Source organism: Lutjanus erythropterus, chromosome 4, assembly GCF_056507025.1.
Source record: "Lutjanus erythropterus isolate fLutEry1 chromosome 4, fLutEry1.hap2, whole genome shotgun sequence".
NCBI classification, from domain to species: domain Eukaryota; kingdom Metazoa; phylum Chordata; class Actinopteri; order Lutjaniformes; family Lutjanidae; genus Lutjanus; species Lutjanus erythropterus.
Genome location: NC_139320.1, coordinates 7,968,735 through 7,990,701, shown reverse-complemented (window position 1 = coordinate 7,990,701; position 21,967 = coordinate 7,968,735). Strand labels below are relative to the sequence as shown.

At 40.2% G+C, this 21,967-nt stretch overlaps 1 protein-coding gene across 26 annotated transcripts in view; it reads left to right on the top strand.

The window, feature by feature from the left end:
- phldb1b (pleckstrin homology-like domain, family B, member 1b) overlaps positions 1–21,967 on the top strand; it is a 178,455-nt gene that overhangs the window by 144,199 nt on the left and 12,289 nt on the right. For 9 of the 26 annotated variants that reach the window (XM_084716847.1, XM_084716855.1, XM_084716861.1 and 6 more), the window contains 12 exons: positions 831–986; positions 2,027–2,137; positions 2,906–2,995; positions 3,369–3,503; positions 6,059–6,181; positions 7,829–7,990; positions 9,723–9,869; positions 11,514–11,630; positions 11,762–11,867; positions 13,431–13,475; positions 15,882–16,221; positions 19,895–19,985. In XM_084716847.1, the coding sequence (XP_084572973.1) occupies positions 831–986; positions 2,027–2,137; positions 2,906–2,995; positions 3,369–3,503; positions 6,059–6,181; positions 7,829–7,990; positions 9,723–9,869; positions 11,514–11,630; positions 11,762–11,867; positions 13,431–13,475; positions 15,882–16,221; positions 19,895–19,985 (1,623 nt within the window). The remainder of the gene's footprint in view (positions 1–830; positions 987–2,026; positions 2,138–2,905; positions 2,996–3,368; positions 3,504–6,058; positions 6,182–7,828; positions 7,991–9,722; positions 9,870–11,513; positions 11,631–11,761; positions 11,868–13,430; positions 13,476–15,881; positions 16,222–19,894; positions 19,986–21,967) is intronic. The other 17 variants (XM_084716870.1, XM_084716850.1, XM_084716871.1 and 14 more) reach the window with 12 other exon arrangements.

Below are 21,967 nucleotides of genomic sequence, written 5' to 3'. Positions count from 1 at the left end.
ATGTATGTATGTATGTATACACCTTTAAAAACAGAGTTTACAAAGTGCTTTAACAAAATAAGAGCAGGATACTAAAAAGCCAGAACAGTGAGGCCAAACAAAAGCAAGACAAAATTAAGCTAAAATGAGATAAAGTTTTAACATAAAGTAAAACACATAAAACACTAAAGAAATAAGACCAGATAAAAAGATAATAATATCAGTTTAAATAAAAGGAATAAAAGAATAAAGGTCTAAAGAGATAATTAAAAACATATGCAATATGTAATTTACTATACTAGATCATAAAATGTCCATTCTGGTGCTGATATGCTGCCCATGTCACTCTGCACGGAGCTGAAATTAACACCGAATGTTCACCAAATGAGTTGGTATGTATTTATGAGTCAGAACAATCCTTCATAATCTTTTACAAGGAGTAGATGTTTATAACAGTTAAATTGGGTAAAATATTAATGTAGTCTGGCAGGCAGTGAGACAGGCAGTCATTATACTCCAGAGTGTGTTTTTTCAGACGATCCCCTGCCTCCTGTGTATTCCAGCACACACACAGACACCAGTAGCTGTGCTGCAGTAGAAGCATGTTCTTCATGGCTGTCTGCTTGACTTAGCACGGAGTGCTTTTAGTTGTCCCCAGAAAGACCTTCAGCTGTGCTGGGAAAATGTTTTTCACCATTTCAAATGTACAATGTCGAGGTGTTTTCGCTTTGCTGTCAGCAACTAGGCTAGTCTGAGAATAGTGGATGGCTTTAAAATAAGCAATGCGCAGCATTTGTTGTGTTTTTCTCTTCATGATGTAACCGCTGGTGTTGTGTGTGGGCCTCCATCAGGACGGAGAGGCGCTGGAAGCAGGAACCAAAAAGTTTGAGGACCTGGAGTTTCAGCAGCTGGAGAGAGAAAGCAGCCTGGAGGAGGAGAGAGAAACCATCAGCCAGCAGCTGCTGCAGGAGAGAGCGGAGTACCACAGCAGCGTGGCCAAGAGGAAGGTGAGGAAACATGGGGCTGTAGTTCAGTATGAGTTTTAGTGTAAGAGTTGAAACAGATATTCCACTGTGTAAGCAATGTGGCGATTACTCAGTATGTTCATACAGGAGGCAGAAAGGCAGCAGCCAAACAAGCCTCAGCCATCTGGAGACTGTTTGCTTATTTTATCGCTGCAGAGGCAATACTAGTGCAGGAGTTTGGTTCTCCTTTCCAACAATTCTATTATACACACCAACAAAATGCCAGACAGTTGGTGTTAGCACGTGGAGGTTTAAAAGTCTGTGGAGGTTCAGTCATTTTAGAAGTGCATTCATTTTACACTGCCACATTCTTCCACTTTCTCAACTCTTTATATACTATTGTTACAGCTGCAATTAAAAGAGAAATCTGCTATATATTTACTGTAATAAATCATAAAATGACCACAATGTGTCATCAGAGATTAAGGAAACATGTTGAAATACTCGCTTCTCTGACAACAGTACGACAGCCACAGTGTCCTCCTTTGAAATTTCTATTCTGAGCCAGAATAACTGGTATTATTCGCTAGTTTCAAATTAATGCTGAATGTTCACCAAATGATCAAGTGTCTGTAAAAGAATCATAAGAAATCATTTATAATCTTGTAGAAGATGTAGATGTTTATAAGTCACTGGCAGGCACTGAGCCAGGAAGCCACTTAATACAAATTCCAGAGCAGTGGACTTTTGTTTTCAGGATGACAGGCTTAACTTTACATTGGCAGACAACTGACGGTTATAAACAGCTGATCAACTTACAGCGGAGGAATCATCCATGCTTGTTATTGTCAGTTTATGATGTTGCACATGTCTTGTGCTACTGCACTGCTCCTGCAGCCTGCCTGAGATTCCTCAAGTCTGGGGAGGACAGGGTGGGGCTTCAACCATAGATCATTTGTTAAATTTAATATTCAGTCTATGGCTCTAACTCACTATTTGGACTGCTGCACTCATTTTTGCAAGTGCAGTTGCTACTTATCACTCCTTTAAAGACTGAATTCTTTCTGTGTTGTCTCTTTTAGGAGAAGGTGTCTGCTCTGGAGAACCAGGCCAACCAGCTCAGCCTGCAGGCGTCCCAGGAATGTGAGCGGCTGGCCAAAGACAGGACCCTCACACTGCAAATGCTCCAAAAGGTACATGGTGACCCGTTAAAACTCACACCGCAAGTGCACTGAATAATATCACAACTACAGATAATTGCAGAGAAACGAAAATGAGCAGTTTACAATAATACTGGTATTTGGGCCTTTGAAGGATAATTCGTCAAAGTACATCCACTAAAAGTACTTGTTTTTGCCACTGGCAGGCTCAGATTTGGAAAGAATCCCTACAGAGATACAGAGCTGTCAAACAAGTATTTTTGATGGGGAACTGAAGTCTTTCTTCATAGCCTCCAGGCTCCTTTGCCAAAAACAGTCATTTTAATTAGCAGAACACAAGAGTTGTTGGTCTACTGCTGCCTGGATTGGTTAGCTTGTTTCTGTTGTTGCATGACTTTGGTGTTTTAAAGGGTTTGTTTGCATCTGTGCTAACACAAACAAACTATTGAGGCAGTGGTAGACCAACGACTCCCATGTTCAGCAAGATTAAATTCCTGTTTTTGTCAAAGGAGTCTGGTAGATGTAGTAGCTTCATGTCCCTGTCACAAAGGGCTGTCCATAAAGGTCAACCTCTGTCGTAATCCTTTTCCATAATGCTCTCTATTACTTAGAATAACAATCTGGGCCTGTCAGTGGCTAAAACAAGCACTTTTAGTGGATGTACAAGAATTATGATGCAGCCATCGCAGCCTGTTTCGTGGCTGCCAGCTGAGGCGATCTACAGAACCAATTCAAAATGTTTTTGTACCTGTAGAAATAAGGGCCAGGTTTGCTCCTAACTAATGTGTCTTTATGTTCCAGGAGAAGGAGAGGCTGTCGGCCCTGGAGAAGAGATACCACAGCCTGACGGGGGGTAAGAGCTTCCCCAAGTCCTCCACTGCGATGAGAGAGGTGAGACAAACACTTGCACACTCAGTGCTCCTCCTAGATGATTCCTTTAACCGGCAGTTGATGTGTTGGTGTGTAAACTTGGTGAAAATGTTGGATCTAACTGTTCAACACACCTGGTGTAATCAGACTAATCAAAGGATTTGTGGTGGTCATCTGTTTATAATAAAAGAGTTCTTCATGAGTAGTGTGTTGAGCAAACTAATCTTGTAACGTTCACTAGATAAGTGTTTAACTTGGAGGTGTTGTCATTGGACAGAGGGAGAGCAAGAGACAGAACACCTGTTTCCCACATGCGCTTTATCTTAATTTTTTGTGGAGAGAACTTGTATCTAGTGTCCCATTAAAAGCACTTCTTCCTGAATCGTTAAAACAGGAAGCGCTCCATATCAGCGAGGCTGACCTGTTGTTGGAGGATGTCCACTCCTCCCAGCATTCCCTCTGTCGAGCCTCTCCTTCCTACTTACATCCCTCCCTTCCCTGTCAGTTGTACCCCAGCAGCCCTACGGAGGTAAACGGACTAATGATGCCTGCATGAAGCCCGCTGCCCCCTCCCCCCCTCTGCTGTCTGACTGTGCTACTCACCCCAAAGGTCACCCATTGTACTGTTAGTGTCCTGGTCACACGTTCACTCTAATTGCACCTGTGACTTACTGTGCCTGGCCGGGTAGCTTTTTTTTCCAGTAGAACATAGTTTACAACAACTATGTGAAGAGGAGCCAGCACAGTAGCTTTCAGTTCAAGTCGGGTTTTGTCCGTTCTGAGTCCAGGGATGTAGTGGGAGAAATGTTGAAGCAACATCAACTCACATTTTGCTGACCAGTAAGCAGCATCACCGTGGGACCTTATTTTGAAAAAAAAATGTGTATGGTAGTCAACGGCAAGAGACAAATCATTTTTGCATACAGTTTGAATTGTGTCAGGAGTGATGCATATGATGTTTGTCAATTTAAAAGATAAGTTTACATGTCAGGAAAGTTTGTTATATAGATAGTAGAAGTTTTGTGTGAAACGGCCCTTTTCCATTAAATTAGCTCTGGTTCTTGTTCAGTTCAAGATTAGTGGAACTTTGGTGGTATTTAGCAAACCAACCTGCATTTCCATCAGTTTTAAGCAGAACCATTGTATTCAAGGATGTTATCAACAGAGGGCTCTGCACAGTGCAAAATGACCTGTTGAATATGACACGCCCACTTTGGTCCCCAAGGAAAACCTGCTATTTCTTGGTTCCTGCTGATAACCAGTTTAATTTTTTCTTTAAATGCTCATAATGGTTCAAAGTTAAATACATGAAAAGGCCTATTAAGCCTCTTTTACACTGAACAAAAAACCTGCAAACACCCATCAACATGTGGCGTTTGTCTTCAGTTGGAAAGGGTACAACAGGCGTTCAGTCCCAGGTCAACTCTGCAGTACTTACAGGTATTTATTGGTTCCAGCTCCAATCAGCAGTGATGGAAACATGACACCAGACGGACATGCTGATTTGTGCTCCTTTTCCGGCACCCATAACATGCCCACATGAGTTGAGTCTCAGCTTTCCTGTGCACATCAGAAAAAATGGAATTGGGGCATTGGGAACGGAGTTAATTGAGCCATTTACACAACTTTGAGTGTGCGGTCTTTCTAATTACATATTTTATCTTATAACTTATTTTAATGGTCTTATGACAAACTGTGACTTTCTTGGCTTGCAAAATTATCTTTTAAATTCACAAACGTGTAATTCATGGGACGTCTCAAACAGGATCAAAAAATTGTCTCTTGCCAGTAGCTACTGTACTTATATTTTCTTTAAAAAAAAAGATCCCGTGGTCATCTGCTGGAAAGAGAAAAGACTTGTTGCTGCCTGATCTGTACTGCACATGTGCAACTGTCAACAGAGCTGTGAAAGAGGCAAGATGGTTTACTTCTTACTTCCATCATCTACCCCAGAAAAAAACCCTATATGTTTAAAGGGACAGTTCACCCCAAAATAAAAGAAATTTATTTTTTTTTCTAGTCTGTAGTGATACTTATCCATCTACACTGTTTTGGTGTGCATTGCCAAGTTTTGGAGGTATCAGCTGAAGAGATTTCTGCTTTCTTTCAAATGTAATGTGACTAAATGGCAACAGTCTTGTGATGCTCCAAGTTCAAATGTTTTTTTTTTTTTTTGTGCTTGGAGGAACACAGGGTTTGTATCATGTAGCACCAATATATTGGAGAGAAGGCAGAAGTCTCTATTGCCGATACCCCCAAAATTTTGGAAAAAAATAGTATTTTTGATTTTGGAGAACTCAGAATGTTATTGATTCAGACTTGAATCTTGACTTGAACTTGATTCCAGTTCTACCGTCTTCTGGATGCAGTCTGATGAGATATATGACTATATACATGATGAATAATCCCACACACGTGACAAAATATATAAATTAGTACTGTATATGTTCATGTATGTCTAACACATATATGTTTATAGTTGTAATGATAATATAGGTCACCATATATACTTATATCATATCAGACTGCATCCAGAAGATGTTAAAACTTGTTTAAAACAAAGTCTTATCAATAACATTCTGAATTAAACAGCATTTTTTTTTTTTTCCAGAGCCAATGATGGCATTAGCTAAGGAGTGAGCCATCTCACTTCCTTTTCATCTCTGTTGACAGCTGCACATCTGCAGTACTGAGCAGGCAGTGACGGGACTTTGTTGAGGCTGTTAATACCTTACAGTGATCATCAGCTGGAGGTCACAATATCGGCCCTTTCTAATTTACCACTACATCACTGGTTGTTCTAACAGTCTGTGTGTGACATCCTGTGTGCCAGCCAGTTTTGATGATAAAGATGCACCTTCCTGTCGCTTGGTGTGTTCCTGTTTGTCTGTCGTCACGTGCACTGCGCACCTTTTAGCTGTAAATAACAGTACTTGAACGGCAGGTTAACTCTATCTGTCTATGAGCCCTGTGCTTGTTTGTATGTGTGTTTATGTACTGTACATAAGCAGTACGGTGCAGCATTGTCCTCATGGCTTTTCACCCTGTCTGACCGTTTGTTGGCCGCTGGCTGTCGGTGCTCAGGAGTACATGAAGCTGTCGGATGTCTATAAGATGTACGGCAGTGGCAGCCACCATGACAGCAGCAAGCTCGCCTCTCACAGCTGCTCGTTTGCCATAGATGCTGCATTAGCTGGCGCCCCTGAGGTACCATCACTTCCTGTCTGTCTCTTTCCTGATTCGTTACTGTCCTGACTTACTCTGTGCTCTCCTCTGTCTTTGTCTCTCTCTGTCTCTCTCCATCCTTTCATTTTCATGTCATGTTGCTCCCTCTGCTGGTTCGCTGTTAATCAAACTGACTGTACTGTTGGCTTTGCTACTCCCCCTCTGTAGCTGCATTTAAGATCTGTGACTGTATTGTGTCAGCAGTATGAAGGCGTTCATTAGGGTTGGACTGATTAATGCAGGGTTGCTTTGAGACCAAAAGCTGCTATTTTGTATTAATAACTGCATTTAGTAAAGGACAAAATGAACTGAATCTGGATTCTGAAAACAGAGCTTTTGTTGTGTATGACTGAGTACAATTTGAATTTTTGTGAACTCTTTCTCTTACTCCCATGTCTATAATGCCTTATAATGGATCATAAACATATTTATGTGTAATGTATGTATATTTATAATACATACTTATAATGTTTCATACCATGCTTACAGCAATGCAGATTTCAAGTTATAAGCCTTTAGAAATATTGATAATGCGTAACATGATGTCTATGCCAATAATGCTTTATAATGCATTATAAACATACCAATTATATGTTGTACTGTGCTGGTACACTATATAATTATAGCTATAAGCACTCCGATATCCATAATAATTTATAATGAAAATCATAACACGTCATGATGCCAAGATTATATCTATCACGCCCATGTCTATAATGCACTATAATACATTATAAACAAACTTATTAAAGCATTATGCTCTGCTTATTGCAAAGTATAATTCTAGTTATAAACACTCAGATATTCTTAATGGTTTTTAGCAATCATAACGTGTATAATGTGACGCCCATATCTACAATAAATTATAACGCATTATAAACACATACATATTAAACTGTGCTTATAGCAGTGTATAATCATGAACACTCAAATATCCATAATGGTTTATAACAATCAACATATTATGATGTCCATCTTTAGTGTTATTCAGTATAAACACACTTATTATTTGTTTTATTGTGCTTATAGCAATGTGTAATTGTAGTTATGGGTGCTTTACGTAAAGTAATGAATACCTCTACTTGTTATTTAGCTATTTAACTATTTTTTAAAGTTAATCTAAAAAGCAAAACTTGACAAATGCATCACTATTAAATGTTTCTAAACACACAACAGCCATAAAATAATCTAAAATGGTTACATTTCTGAGTCAAATGAGGAAATGTCTGAAGAGGTTTTGATTGGTTCCCAGTAATACCCAGCTCTGATCATGTGACATATCCCAGGATAATAATAAATCTATGAAAGGTGATTTATGCTTTTCTAGAGAATAGGTTTCATCATGTCAGCCTGTTAGAGACCAGTGCTCCATGTATCAGTCGAACCCTAATGTCGACTGTGTCAATTGTGTCCTACGCTGTGTGTTATGATGCGCTCCTTCCTTTTCACACACCGTTATGATGCAGGAGGTCACTAAGTGTTTGCCTTCTGCTGCCTGTCCTACTGATGTGTGTGTGTCTTCACTGCTGTCTGTCTCTCTCCTCTCCCTCCTCCGTGTGTGTGTGTGTGTGTGTGTGTGTGTGTGTGTGTGTGTGTGTGTGTGTGTGTGTGTGTGTTGCCTCTGAGAAGGAGTATGTGACAGTGGGACAGTTAAATCAGATGTATGGGATGCCAAAGGTGGAGTCGTCCCCTACTTCCCCGCTCCGCCAGCCCCTGCAGTCTGGAGCCGTAGACCCCGCCTTCTCCTGCCTCACCTCTCCTCACGGCTCCTCCCTCTCTCTGTCTGTGGAGGTGTGTGCTGTCTTCCTTCCTTTGTTCCTACCTTTCCTTCCTTACTTATTGCCAGCACTTGTTCACCAAATGTCACTACTTCAACCAAAAAGTTGCGTTTATAATCATGTACACTAACAGCACATGACGGAAGCCCTGAGAGGCAAATTGGAAAAAAAGTTCTGGGGATTAATTTCCTTAATCTGATCTAAATAGTTTATGACTTAAGAACAGGTGGAAAAAAAGGTTTTGTTAGGAAAGTCTTTCTATGCCCCTAAAATGTATTTTTCATCTGTGAAAGAAAAAGGATAAATGATGAAAAATCACCCACCAAAAACTTAATTTTCCACTGTTTCCACAGATAGAAACTGATTCTGCAAAACTTTTTTTCACCTGTTCTTAAGTTAGAAACACAGAAGAGAAAACAATTTAGATCAGACTCCTTGATTCCACCGGGCAAGTGGTGTCTGCGAAATGGTTTTGGTGGTCGTGGTTTCACAAGTTGGTATGGTAAAACTAAAATTGATTGAAATCAGCATTCAAGAATCGATCTAGAATAGCTGCGAACAGCTCCCATGCTGCCTTAGTGCAACGTAGTGGCACTTAGTGAAATCAAACCCTAATTGCCTCTCAACGCTTTGGTAGAACACTAAATAGAGTTTGAATTAACATTATTTACTCTACGACTGATATCTGCAAAACTCTACAACTCCCACCAGAACTATATAGATGGTCAAATGGCACTGCAGGATTGAGGACAAATATATCATATATTTTGTCCCTTTTACAGTGTGAACACATTACATACTAAAAACCTGCTTAGATTTGGGACACCACTGAAGTCACCATATTTTGCCCTGGAATTATAGCACCACTTTTCAGCCAATCAAGGAGGTTTTGAAAAGGCCTCAACAGACGTACTCCATCAGTGTGCAAGAAACAATGCATCAATCTTTGTTTACTGTATTCCCACTAAATGAATGGACATGGACAATGAAAGGGTGAATCTGTTCCTGTTACTTACAGATGTCGTGTTAAAGTGTTGAAGTTTTACAGGATGAGACTAGACTTTTTTCCCTGTCACTATAGAAGCCCGTGGAGACTCTGTGACCCTGTGATGGTACTGTATTTGTCAGAGTCGGGAGCTCCTGCTGTCTGTTGTACTGCAGGTTTGCCTCAAGTCACAGACTCCCATTGTTTCTTAAGATTCAGAAAAAGTGGCTCTCAGACGGATGTCTCAATCAGCTGTTTAAAGTCAGAACAGCAGAGAAAGAACAGTTCTCAAAAACTCAAAAAACGCATTTATGGCAGAAAGGCAACAAAATAAATCTCATTATTCTTTTAGGTGCTGTACATCCTAAACTATAGAGATACTGTATGTATTAGGCTCCAAGGATGGCTGCAGTGAAGTAAAACATAAAATGAGATGAAAACTTAAATGTTCTTGTGAGAAACTGGGTCATTGCTGCAGCTACATGGAAATAGAATAGAGACATGTAAAATAGGGATATAGCAGCTGGAGGGTATAAAGCATAATGCAGCTGACAACAATTCTGTGTTGAAGATATTTAAGAATCATTTTCAAAGTTTAAAAATGCTGTAATTACAGCTTTTTAGGGTGTATAAAACAAACGCTCCCACTCTTTTCCTACTGTCTTTGAATGCTTTCTAATCTCGTCTTGTCTTTTCTTGTTTTCTCTTTCTCTTCCCTCCTGTTCTGCCTGTCTTTGCCACTCCTCTGGGTGCTCTCCAGTACCAGTCTGAGGGCAGTAGGCCTCCTCACCTCTCCAAGCTAGATTTAGAGCAGTGGTACCAGGAGCTGATGGCTGGCTCCGGCCAGCTCTGTACCGCTCCTCCTCTGCCAGCCAAGTCGCTGTCGGGCCGCAGGCCTGTGCTGCAGGTACAGGGCCTCTCTTTCTTTCTCCTCATTTTTACCCTCCCACTTATTCCTCTGCTGTTTTTGTATATGTCATTCTTCATCCAGTCTTCAACATGCTTCAACTGACATATAAGAAAATGGATGTGTGTCAAAGTAATAGAGTAAAAGCTGTCGGTGTTGAGTGACGTTGCATTCACATTACATGGGAAAGACCGTCTTCTCTCTTGAAGCCTCATGAAAATTGCTACTTCACCTCTGCTTTTTTCTGACTGAAAAAAAGGTCATTGGGTATAGAGAAAGTTTCTTAAAGGGATAGTTTGGATTATTTGAAGTGTGGTTTATGAGGTACATGTTTGTGGTTGGCACGGCCCCAGTTTGGAGAAGCAGCAGGAGTGTCAATGTAGGAAGCTAATATATTTTAGCAACCTAAAAAAAATCAATATCAGTTCAAGCCCATGCTATATTTATAATATTTTCACCACTTGACCTTGCCGTCAGACAGCCTTTTCCAACAGGAAAAAAACCTAAAAAGCAAAATATCACTCTCTCCAAATTAACCAGATTTCATTGGCGAAATTAGTACTTTTACACTGCAGAATTCAGGCTGCCTCGATCTGTTAGTTTGTTTATGTTATTGTGTAACTTCAGTGTTTAGCGTGGATTCGCCAAAGTCACACATTTAACACAAACTAACTGATAGAGGCAGCGGTAGACCCGCAACTCTTGTGTTCTGTGAGGCAAAATTCCTGTTTTTGCTTAAGGACTCTCGTGAACAACATTTGTCTTATAATGGTTGTTTCCAGTTAGAAAAGGCTGTTTGACGTTAAGGTAAAGTGGTGAAAATATTCTTAATATAGCGTACACTTAAACTGATTGATTGATTATTTGATTATTTAGGGTTAAAATACATTTTGTTCAGCAGTACACTACTTACCTTCCAACGCTGCATCTCCAAACTGTAGGTAATACACTGACTATTGATAAGCAATAACCTCATGCAACCCCACTTCAAATAACCCCACCCCTTTAATTTCAGTGTGACAAGTGAAAAGAAATGCTTTTTGTTGTGACTGGAGTTTCACTGTTTGCTTTGGTATAAATTAAACATGAAGTCAGTTTATGTGTGTGATGTTTGGAATAAAGCTGAGTGTAATCGCTTGTAGCGGAACCAGTCCACCAACTTCAATCACCACTTTAAGAAAGTTCGAATGTGTGAACACTTTCAAGTCATTACTTTGAACATCAAGTCATTCCCATAGTACATGAATGCAGCATTAACTTAAGTGGGCCTGATCAAAGAGCTGTTCAATGAAAAGCACTAGGCGGCTGGTCCAGGTGTGTGTGTGTGTGTGTGTGTGTGTGTGCGCAGTCTAACTCATGTATTGTCTGTAGGCTCTTTGATATGTTTTTTGTCAGTCTCTGATGCTGAAATTTAAACCACTGATTGAACCTTTCATTTATTAATTCCAGCGTTTTAACAACATCAGTGTTCGCTCATCATGCTTTTAACTGGTGTTTTCCAGCAGGTGCTTGAAACTCATCCATGTTGGATTTCAGTTGCACTGAATCCACTCTCATCTGCCGTCACATGGGTTTGTTTTAACCTGTGTTATCAGCACTTCTAATCCTGATCTCTTCATGCTCTTTGTGCACTTCCTCCCTCAGGTGTTCCGCTCTAAGCTGGACAGCGACCCAGGCCTGTCTCTCCACCAGCCTAAATCAGGCTCTGCATCCCCTCTGCAGCACGGAGCGGCAACACTGGGACGCAACACGAGCTCAAAGGTACACGGGTTGTTCCAGTAATGTGGCCATCAACCTCTCATTTAGTCTTAAATCATCTCTCTGGCCCAGACTAATTGTTTCAACCTCACATAAAGCAGTTTCTGAAATTCATTCTGCTCCCTGTGACCCAGCAGAGCCCCCTGCTGGTGGCCAACAGCACTGGCAGTCTGCCCAGGAACCTGGCCGCAACCCTGCAGGACATCGAGACCAAGAGACAGCTCGCTCTGCAGCAGAAAGGTAACTGATAATTCAGTCATTAATGCATTGTGCCATAGTTCATACACTAAATAAACAAATGCTTTTCATAGTGACCTCTCATCATGTAAGTCAGTGGTTCCCAGCCTGCAGGTCAGGACCCACTCAGGGTTTGCAAGCTAAATGTTTTTTTCTGGGATAATTCTCCCTCTTCAGAGATATAAAAAATCACTTCAGTCACATTTTGATTGACTCTGTCAGAGACAGGTGCAGTTGTGAACGATGGGACAGACGTAGACATTTGGCCTCCTGCATTAATCATTTCTGTGCGCAGATTTGATGTCAGGAAATTTTCCAGTTAGCATATAATTAGCACATGTCCTGGTAAATCTATACAAGGGCAGCAGAACACTGACATCTGACAGGTGAGGTTAAAGGGACAGTTTGGTTTGGTTCATACCAAAATCAAAAATACATATTTTTCCTCTGGCCTGTGGTGCTGTTTATCCATCTAGATTTTATTGGTGGAAGTTGCTGACTTTCAGAAATATCGGCTGAAAAGATGTCTGCCTTCTCTCCAATGCAAAGGGATTAAATGGCATTCGGCTTGTGCTGCTCAAAGCACAAAAAAAAGATAATCCACACAGCTTGTTGTGAGCAGTTTCATGTAGGAACTACACTCTTTCTAGTAGAGAGAAAGCAGTTCCTGTAGATTCTTCCGCAGAAAGAAAGTAGCTCCTGCATGAAACTGCTCACAACAAGGTCTGTGGATTATCTTAGACTAATTGGGCTCAGATTTTTGGAAAGAGAAACTGGTTTTGAATTTTTTGAATCTATTCTTTATGCGTTTTGAGCACCACAAGCTGATCAGCATACTCAGGTGAGAACAGACATGGCTGTCAGCACATGGTTAATAAATCACATAGGATTTTCTTATTTTCTGCTCATTCCTTTGTGCAAGAATATAATTGAAGATATAATAAAGAGGAAAGATAAGAAAACATTCATGCATGAGGCCAGTTGTTTCATTTAAGGGGCCACCCACCCAAAGGTTAATGATACAAAACATTTTATTTATATAGCAGAATTTATGCATTTAATGTGACTTCAAGTGCTTAACACAAAAAATGAGGACAGAGAAAACAAAGGGAAAGTGATAATTACATGTAATTGTTATACTTTTAGAAAGCTACAAGATAATAAACAACAAACAAGTACATTTTCTGGTAATGAATAAACAGTAGTAGACAGAGCGATCATTGTCTTCAGTGATGCAGCTCATATTCTTGTTAACTTGTTAGTGTTGGTTTTTGTTAAGTGTTACCCTGCTCTTCTTCGTGCAGCCGTTTGTGTGTATGTGTGTTTGTGTGTGAGTGAGACATCAGTGTGTTCTTCATGCTTTTGTGTTGTTTGACTAAATGGATCAGAGGAATGAAAGCAGTCTGGTGTTTTAGCTCAGCTGGCTGCCACCCACGGGTGCTGGGTTGGAAACCTGAGTTTAGTCACATTTGGCAGCGTCTGCAGTTCAGGTTTTCTTCATGTCTGTCTGTCTATTTGTCTGTCTCTGTGTGTGGACTTGTCTCCTCCCGCTCCGCTGCACCACAGAGCCCCAGACCTCCAGACAGAACACCGTAGAGGGCAGCTCAGCAGGTAGACGGATCGCTGTGTCCAGGAGTTGATGATTTTCTTCTTCTTCTTTTTGTTCAGCGGGATTCACCCTATTTGTTCATCTACTGTGTCTCCATGTGTCAGTGTCTGAAATGAACTGTCCCTCCTGCCAAGGGTCAACACAAAACCTGCAGAGAGGAAGCTCAAATGTCACCCTGCTGCTTGAATTAATGAGTTAAAATACATATTTTATATTCATTTATTTCCCAGTCACATGTTTTTACTGAATATCGGCTAATAACGATCAGTGGCAGATCAATCTGGGCATCCATATCAAATTTAAGCTAACACATGGCTGATTGACCATCCAGACAAAGCAGAGGCAGATAGTTAAGACACCAGCACTTTGAAGAGAGCATAACAGCCAATCAGGAGCCAGTTCGGAAGCTCCAGCATAGCTGAAGACCAAAGATGTATCTAAAAAATTCATACCCAAAACTTAAGCCAGTCTGGCAGGTTCTTTTTATTGATTTCTCCATCAAAGATAACATTTAGCAGAATCTGACACTTGGCGGCTGTTAATTTCAGACCCTGTCTTCACCTGGCTCTCCTCTCCTCACCCTCCTCTCTCAGTCTCTTCCATCTCTGGCGTGTCATTAACTCCTCTCCCACCCCCCACCCCCGATGATTTTCTTTTCATCTCGTCCTTTGTCTGTAACATCGAACAGCCCTTTCTTCTTCCATCAATCTTCTATGAATGTTCCTGCCGGTGGAGAATAAATTTTGCATGTTCAGCGTTCAGTGGGCTCCTCCTTTGGAGTTATCGACCTGGACACTTCTATCCAGATGTGTTTGCCCGTTATCAGGTGCACAGCAGCATGGAATTGAGATGTGAGGAGTTAGGTAGATACTGAACTTCGTGGTGATGGGACTTTGCAGGGTTTTTTGCAGTTATCATCGAGCTTGTGTCACTGAGCGAGCACATACTTGTATGTGTGGTGCATGGGTTATCTGGTAGTTTGTGGGCTGGTGCTGATTTTGCTATTAGAGGTTCTGCTCAATAGCTAGCATGTTTAAAGGCTAACTTTATTATTTTTCTTCCTGGATCCTATTTTCCCATTTTTGTGTCTAAGTGTCGAATGTGAACTTTTGAAACTGGTTCAGTATTGAGAGAGGCAGCTGCAGCCAGCAGCCGCAAAACACGCTGCTTTATAGACAGTTGTGCCCCTTTAAGTACGTCCACCGAAAGTGCTTGTTTTGGCCACTGACGGGCTAAAGACTGGGTCATACCAACAAGGATTCATTTCTAAACTTGATTAAATCATGGCTTAACTTTCAATCATGTTACACCAATCTCTTAAACTAGTTTACATTTAAAGACCTCTTTAAACCTCAGTTTAGTTTTTAACTAAACCTAGAGTAAATTCAATTATTATGCACCAAAACTTTGAAGTCCATTTTAAAATGTGAATCTGTATTTATTTTAAACTTACTCTTGACAAGGTTTAACTTTGAACAACTAACTTGTCTTTTTGAGATGAATTGAGCAAAATAGTCAATAAAATAATAATAATGATCTTTCACTCTAGTTGATTTGATAAAACAGTCTTTCACTTGGCTCTTTTTCTTACTGTACTGCTCTTCATTTATAATTTTCTAGTATTTGGCCATATTGCTCCTTTAATTCATTAAACAAGGTTTTCTCAAAGTGAAATTAGAGGTTTTCTGCCGAGCCATATGTCAATGAGTAGGCTAACTAATGTTTTAGCTAGCTAGCAAATTTGTTAATCTCTTAGCTAGTTAGCAAACAATGTAATGTTTTGTTAACCTTTTAGCTAGTCAGCTAGCCAGCCAACAGTGTAACATTTGTTAGCCTTTTAGCTAGCTAGCAAACAATGTACAGTAATGTTCAAACATTTACCTAGCTAGCAAACGGTGTAATGTTTTGTGAACCTTTTAACTAGCTAGCGAACAGTGTATCATTTTATTAACATTTACCTAGCCAGAAAACAATATAGCATTTTGTTAACCCTTTAGTTAGAAAACAGTGTAACATTTTAACATTTACCTAGCCAGCATACAATGTAATATTTTGTTAACATTTAGCTAGCTTGCAAACAATGTATTGATTTGTAAAGGAAGGAGCTGCCAAAGACTTACACTGCAGGCCCTTCCTGGCTGACGGCTGCAGTGGTCTTGTTCAGTACTGGACCAGTTTCAAAAATGATTGTCCCCATCAGACACTTAGACACTAAAACCTGGGAAATTATTGTCCTGGTTGAAAAATTAAGTTTCCCTCAAAATGTGGTGATGTCTCAGCTGTGTAGGAAACAGATGGACCTCTGCTGACTTGTTGATCAGGTTGCCTGCAGGTTGAAAGTTGTTCCATTTCCCGCCTCAGTTGAACATCAAAACCTATCCACTGATGAGCGTCCTCCTCCCCTCCAGGTCAGCAGGTGATCGAGGAGCAGCGCCGTCGTCTGGCTGAGCTCAAACAGAGAGCGGCGGCCGAGGCTCAGTGCCAGTGGGAGGCGCTCCACGGCTCTCAGACCCACCTCATGACCTCGTCCTCCCCGTCGCCCTCCTACTCCCCAGTCATGGCCTACAGCCCCGCGCTGAGCCACGGCTCCGGAGGCCCTCCGCTGGTCCACCACTCCATCCTGCACCACCAGCCCCCGTCAGCCGGAGAGCAGCCCTACGACACCCTGAGCCTGGAGAGCTCGGACAGCATGGACACCAGCGTGTCCACGGGGAACAACTCGGCCTGCTCGCCAGATAACATGTCCAGGTACACACTCCAGGGACAGGCTAATACTGACCATTTATTCAGTCCGTCCTTTGAACCCATCAACCTGATTTAACATTATTGATTACATATGGATGACAGAATTAGTCAGTACAACATACTTCTGTTGCTTCACAACATACAAGCTAATCAGAGAGATATTTAGGCCTGAGACCATTTATTGCTTTATAAACAATTAATAGTATATAAAAATCTATCATTTCACGCACAGGAAGCTGGTGACAACAACAGTGCTAGATGTATCGTCTGTAAACGTCTGATCAGTTCAAGTAAAGGTGGAAACACCAGCAATATGCTGAAGCATCTTTCTACAAATCCTGGAATGACAGGTATTTGATAGTGCCACTTCTTCCCAACCTATTACAATCCTACAATCCTACATTAGTGTCACACAGGCAGGCTAAGCAGATTTTTTTATTTGACTTCGTCTAGAGATATACTTTTATATACTTTTAACTGCAGGTTTGCATATGCATCCCTGTGCATCCCTAAGCATCATGGCTGTCTTGCATATCCTGTGTCTATTTGGAGCGATGGTTGTGCGCGTCCTTAGCAGTTAACATTACACATGTGCAAATGTGTAGTTAATCAGGAAGTATATCTCTGGTCTAAGAAAAACGAAATGAACCTATATGATGACAGACAGACTGTTGTTACAAGTAGCTCTAAGGCCACAGACTACTTGACTAAAATTGATTAAGAATCAGTAAGACTGGGATCGACACACTCGATAATGGCATTGTTATCAATAAAATCTTATCAATTTGCATCTCTAACCATGCCACAGCAATGTTTTTTATAATCAAAATGTTGGATATCTGCATCTTCATCCCAAACATATCACTGTTCATATCAAGCTACTGCATGAAGTCTCAAAATTAATGTAATCTTATATTAAAGAAGTATTAAAGTCACACCCTGACAGTCGCGCACAGGAGAAAACAATCAAATGAGACACACAGACTCCCACCAGGTGAAGTCTTTGTCCACAGGTCGGCTCATTTGCAGTCCATCTGTTAATGTGGCAGAGCTGTGTGCTGTATGACACCACAGCGTGTTCTCGGCAGCACCTTTTGTTCAGACACCTTTTATAGCTCTCAGGAGGCCAATTCCAAAAACAATTAGTCATGTTTTTAATGGGATTTGTTCTGTAATGAGCAGCGCACAGTGAAGACAAGGAGAGAGAGGCAGGAAGTGGTGAAGACTGACTCGTTCATAGCAGCGTAACTGTGGGTGGGTTTTGTCCTGTTTTTTTTTTTTTTTTTTTTTTAATAAGTAGCGGTTGTTCCCAACAGAAGAGATAAATATTCACCCACCCTAATTGGTCTTACTTGCTCAGGTATGTTCAAATTTTTCAGTCACCATACACATGTTCATGTTAGGAAATACTTTATATTTCCAGATGAGACAAAGTATGTCAGCCACAGGACCTGTCACTAACAAGCCACTGCAGCTATAGTGAGAGACGTTGATGTGTTGGTGAACACACACAGACCTACAGAAGATATTTCATCACATCTCCACACACAGACCCTCGTAGCACAATAACATACATTTTTAAAACCATTTAGCTGCTAGAAGCACTTATCCGCTGCAGCTACACAAACTCTGGTTATAAATCTGAAAGTAGGACAAACCAACACATGATGTTCGCCTTCGCTCCAACATCTCATTCAGCGAGCTGTGTCTCAGTTCACATACTTCCATTAGTACACCATCATGTAGCACACATTGCACACTGTGTACTCACTTGGGTATTGCACGGATTTCGACAGGGTAGTGCTGTCTCAAAATCGAGGGCGGTCACAGCTTCTTCTTCTTCTTCTTTGTGGGTGAACTGAAGCCAGGTGGCGCCTTACTGCCATCCACCAACACATTTATTCATTTCACTTCATTCAACATGAACATCCTTTTAATTTTATTTGCTTAAGTTTGCCCTCTGTTTCTCACAAGGTTAAAAATATGACTGAAAACCCACCTATATGTTGATTTATATTTGATTCACGGTACAAAATCTTTACAGACTTAACCAAATAAATGTATTGGTAGCTTCAGTCCAACAGCAGTACAGTGGTACTTACTGATAAAAATACATCCATTACTTACATCTGTATAACTCAGTGTTCACTGTGGCTGCATCATTGACCGCCTGGGCCTCTGTGTTCACAAGTTTCATGGCCCCGCCTCTTCTACTGCTACGTAGACAAGATGGTGACCGTTAAGGACGAGAAGTGTCCCGTGTTCCACACTCAACTTCTGGGTGCTCATAGACAGGACACTTCAATTAGCCGTAATGTCAATGTGAACATACTTATGCACTCGAAACAGGAAGTGCAAGTACAGTATATACGTGAATTGAGACACAGCCCATGTCCCCACTGCAGATGCATGGTGTTTGATTAAGGTTGAATTATCACATATTTTTCAACTGACCAGTAAAGCATGGGATGTTGATCGGAAGCGTCAAATGCTCTAATGTGACTTTTTGGTGAGATTTAATTCACTGAAGTCTATTTATTAAGGAGACTTGTAGTGTTTTAATGCTTTTTTAGAGACTTGTACACATTTGGAGTCAGTAGTGGAATGTAACTAAGTACATTCACTTAATACTTAATTTTGAGATACTTGTACTTTACTTGAGTATTTCCCTTGAGTATTTCCCTTTAAATGTATTTTATACCTTAAAACACTAAAAAATTATGCAGTATTGAAGAGATATTGAAATCATAATATTTTGAACACCACTACATTTAATGTTGACAAGTCACCTATGGAATTATTTATGAAATGTTATGCATTAGTATTAAACTACTCAACAGTTTAAAGGGATAGTTCACTTAAAATGAAAATTCAGTCATTATCTACTCGCCCTCAGGCTGATTGAAGGTCATATATAGTTTTTTTAGTCCACAAATGGTCAGAGTTTTAGGAGACTTGGATTACACCGTTTGAAAACTGATCACCATTGACTTCAGCACTGTTTTCCTGTGAAACTCCAGCAGTGTTTTGTGCACTGGAAAAAAAAACTAAACCTGACCTTTAGTCAGCATGAAGGTGAGTAGATAATGACTGAATTTTCATTTTTGGGTGAACTATCCCTTGAAAGTAGCTCCACCTTGACCAACTATTAAATTGAAATATCGCTGAGATATTTAAACATCACATTCAAATCCAAGAGTACTTTGACTTTTGATACTTTTTTTTAATACTCTGATTCATAATAAAGTAAAAATAAAATCATATTGCCATTGCGATATGATTTATGATTCATGGGAGTTATCATTTTTGCATTGCAATTCATATTTTCACTGAGAAAAGCTTCTAATATCAGGATGATGTAACATTTATTGGGGTCTGCATGAAACAGATATGTTTTTTTTATTCCCACACATTTTTCTTTTATCAAAAATGTCAGCTGCTGCAATTTGTGTATGGCACTTGGCCATATTGATTAATTTCTGGAGTAAACATGGACAGACTTTCCTTGGTTTTGTATCTGGATCTGACTTCATAAATACTGTCCACAAACTTTCCCTACAGATAATGTTTGAACCCTACTGTGAAGTTAAAAGTTAACTGAGTTGTTAAAATGTAGGAGGTATGAGCATGTGCTCTGTCAGACTCACTAACACTGTGTTGTTGTGTTTGACCTCAGTGTCGGAGGAGTGGACGCGCTGAAGATCGAGGAGATGGAGAAAATGCTGAAGGAGGCGCAGCTGGAGAAAGCCAGACTTATTGAATCGCGGGTAAGACACAATCCATACCTGGTGATGGAGGAGAGTTCTTGCAGTTTTCCCGTCAATAGCTTTGAAAACGAACCGGACAAACAAAGGCTCAGGACAGCAACTGGAGGCTTTCACTCATTTTTATCGGCCTCCGTGTTTCGAACGTCTTCGTCTCTTTGTGTCCTGATGAGGAAGCTCCAGCTGAAATACAAAGAGCAAGAAAAGCCGATGAAATCAATGTTCTGGTCTGAAGCTTTGTCTCCCACACTTCTTCTCTTGCTGGGCATCAGTTCAGTAGTTCTTTATAATATTTCACTATATGGATGCAGCTCCTTTTTACAGCCTCTGTTTATTAACTCAGTTCAGCTGGTTTAAGGGAGGATTATCAAGTATCAAACAGATCTACACAGACAGATAATGTCTGTAAAAACTTGAAGAACTGTACAGATGAATGCAGTTTTTTTTTTTTTTTTTAATAAAAGTGTAGATGTTTGTCCAGCTGTGTATTTTTGGGCAGATATTTGCTGGAGCTGGTGCTGGAGGGCAACAATAAATAGAAAAAAATCTCAAGGGCAATTCCTGTTGAGAACACCGAAAGTGTAGCACAAAGCACTGTTGTATTGATGTATATAGAGAAAACTCTTATTACTGCTATATCCTGGATAATTGATAAGGGTTGTATCAGCATGTGCAGATGTTTTGAATAATTATATTAGTAGTCATAATATAATAGCAGTGTCCACTAAAAATTATATTTGTATTGTAATACCTTTCTGAACTTTTTAAATCTGCCCGTGACAAATGCCCTCCATAGTCTAATAATAAAAATAACAAAAACTAATATTGAAACTAATAAAGACTAAACTAAACATTTTTAAACAATAAAAACTAAACTGAAACAAGGAAACACGCTCTGGAAACTAACTGAAACTAAACTGAATTGAAAACAAAAATTTAAAATAAGAATAAAAGCTTAATTTAAAAAAAATCAAAACTATAATGACTCTGGGTCACACAAGTTTGTCTGTCCTCTCCTCTGTGTGTTTGACTGAGGTGTAGCTCAGCTCCCACACACACACACACACACACACACACACACATACACACACAGCAGACAGAAGAGGCACAGAGGTAAAAAAAGCAATATTTGTACCTGCTTTGTCCGCAGTTGTTTTACACAAGAACAGCATGCTCGTAAAGCTAGTTGAGAAGTCAACAATCAAGATTTTGTTGAAGTAGAAACAAACCTAAACGCTGCGCTTCCCAGCAACCACTAGTGCTTTTCTGACAGAGAAAATGGACACAAGACCTTTACTGATTCAATTTGATTAATCAATTCATTCAAATTTGGGGATCTTGCTTGAGTTTTTTTTTTTAAGGTGATGATGGCACTGATCGCAAACATTCAAAGCATCGTTTGGGACCTTATTGAAAAGAAAAATCCCATTCAGTACAGCCCTAAAACAAATAAACAAAAGTCTTAAAGTTCAAAGAAAAGCCGTAAAATTCGCCTGACAGCTGATCCAGCTGTGCTTCAGACGACGGCTCAGAGGAAACAACATCTCACTCCTCTAAAAACGTGTTTGCTTGTTTCCTCTCTGCTCGCATCTTCTCCTTTGTCTGTCGTCATGTGTAAGATGTAATGAAAAGACGAATGAAAGGGGAACGTGGATGAAATTAAAGGACTTGACATAAACTGTCTGAGTTCATCACAAATCTGAAAATTGAGAAGGTGAGGATCAAAACATTGTCAAGAAAGTGAGTAAAAGTAGCGGATCTGTCTGTCAGGGTTGTATTAAAGACAGTGAGACATCAAACACTTGATGCTTTTATTTGTATTTTTCTTACTCCTGTTGGCTTTTGGCATTTTTCATCTCTGGGTGGTTGTATTGTGCGTGACTGTGTGTGTGTGTTGCTGTCCACAGAGTTGATCATTACTCCTCCAAACAGCTAAAAGCTCACGGTTTAAAGAATCGACCACATTAGTGGAGCTGCACGGTGGC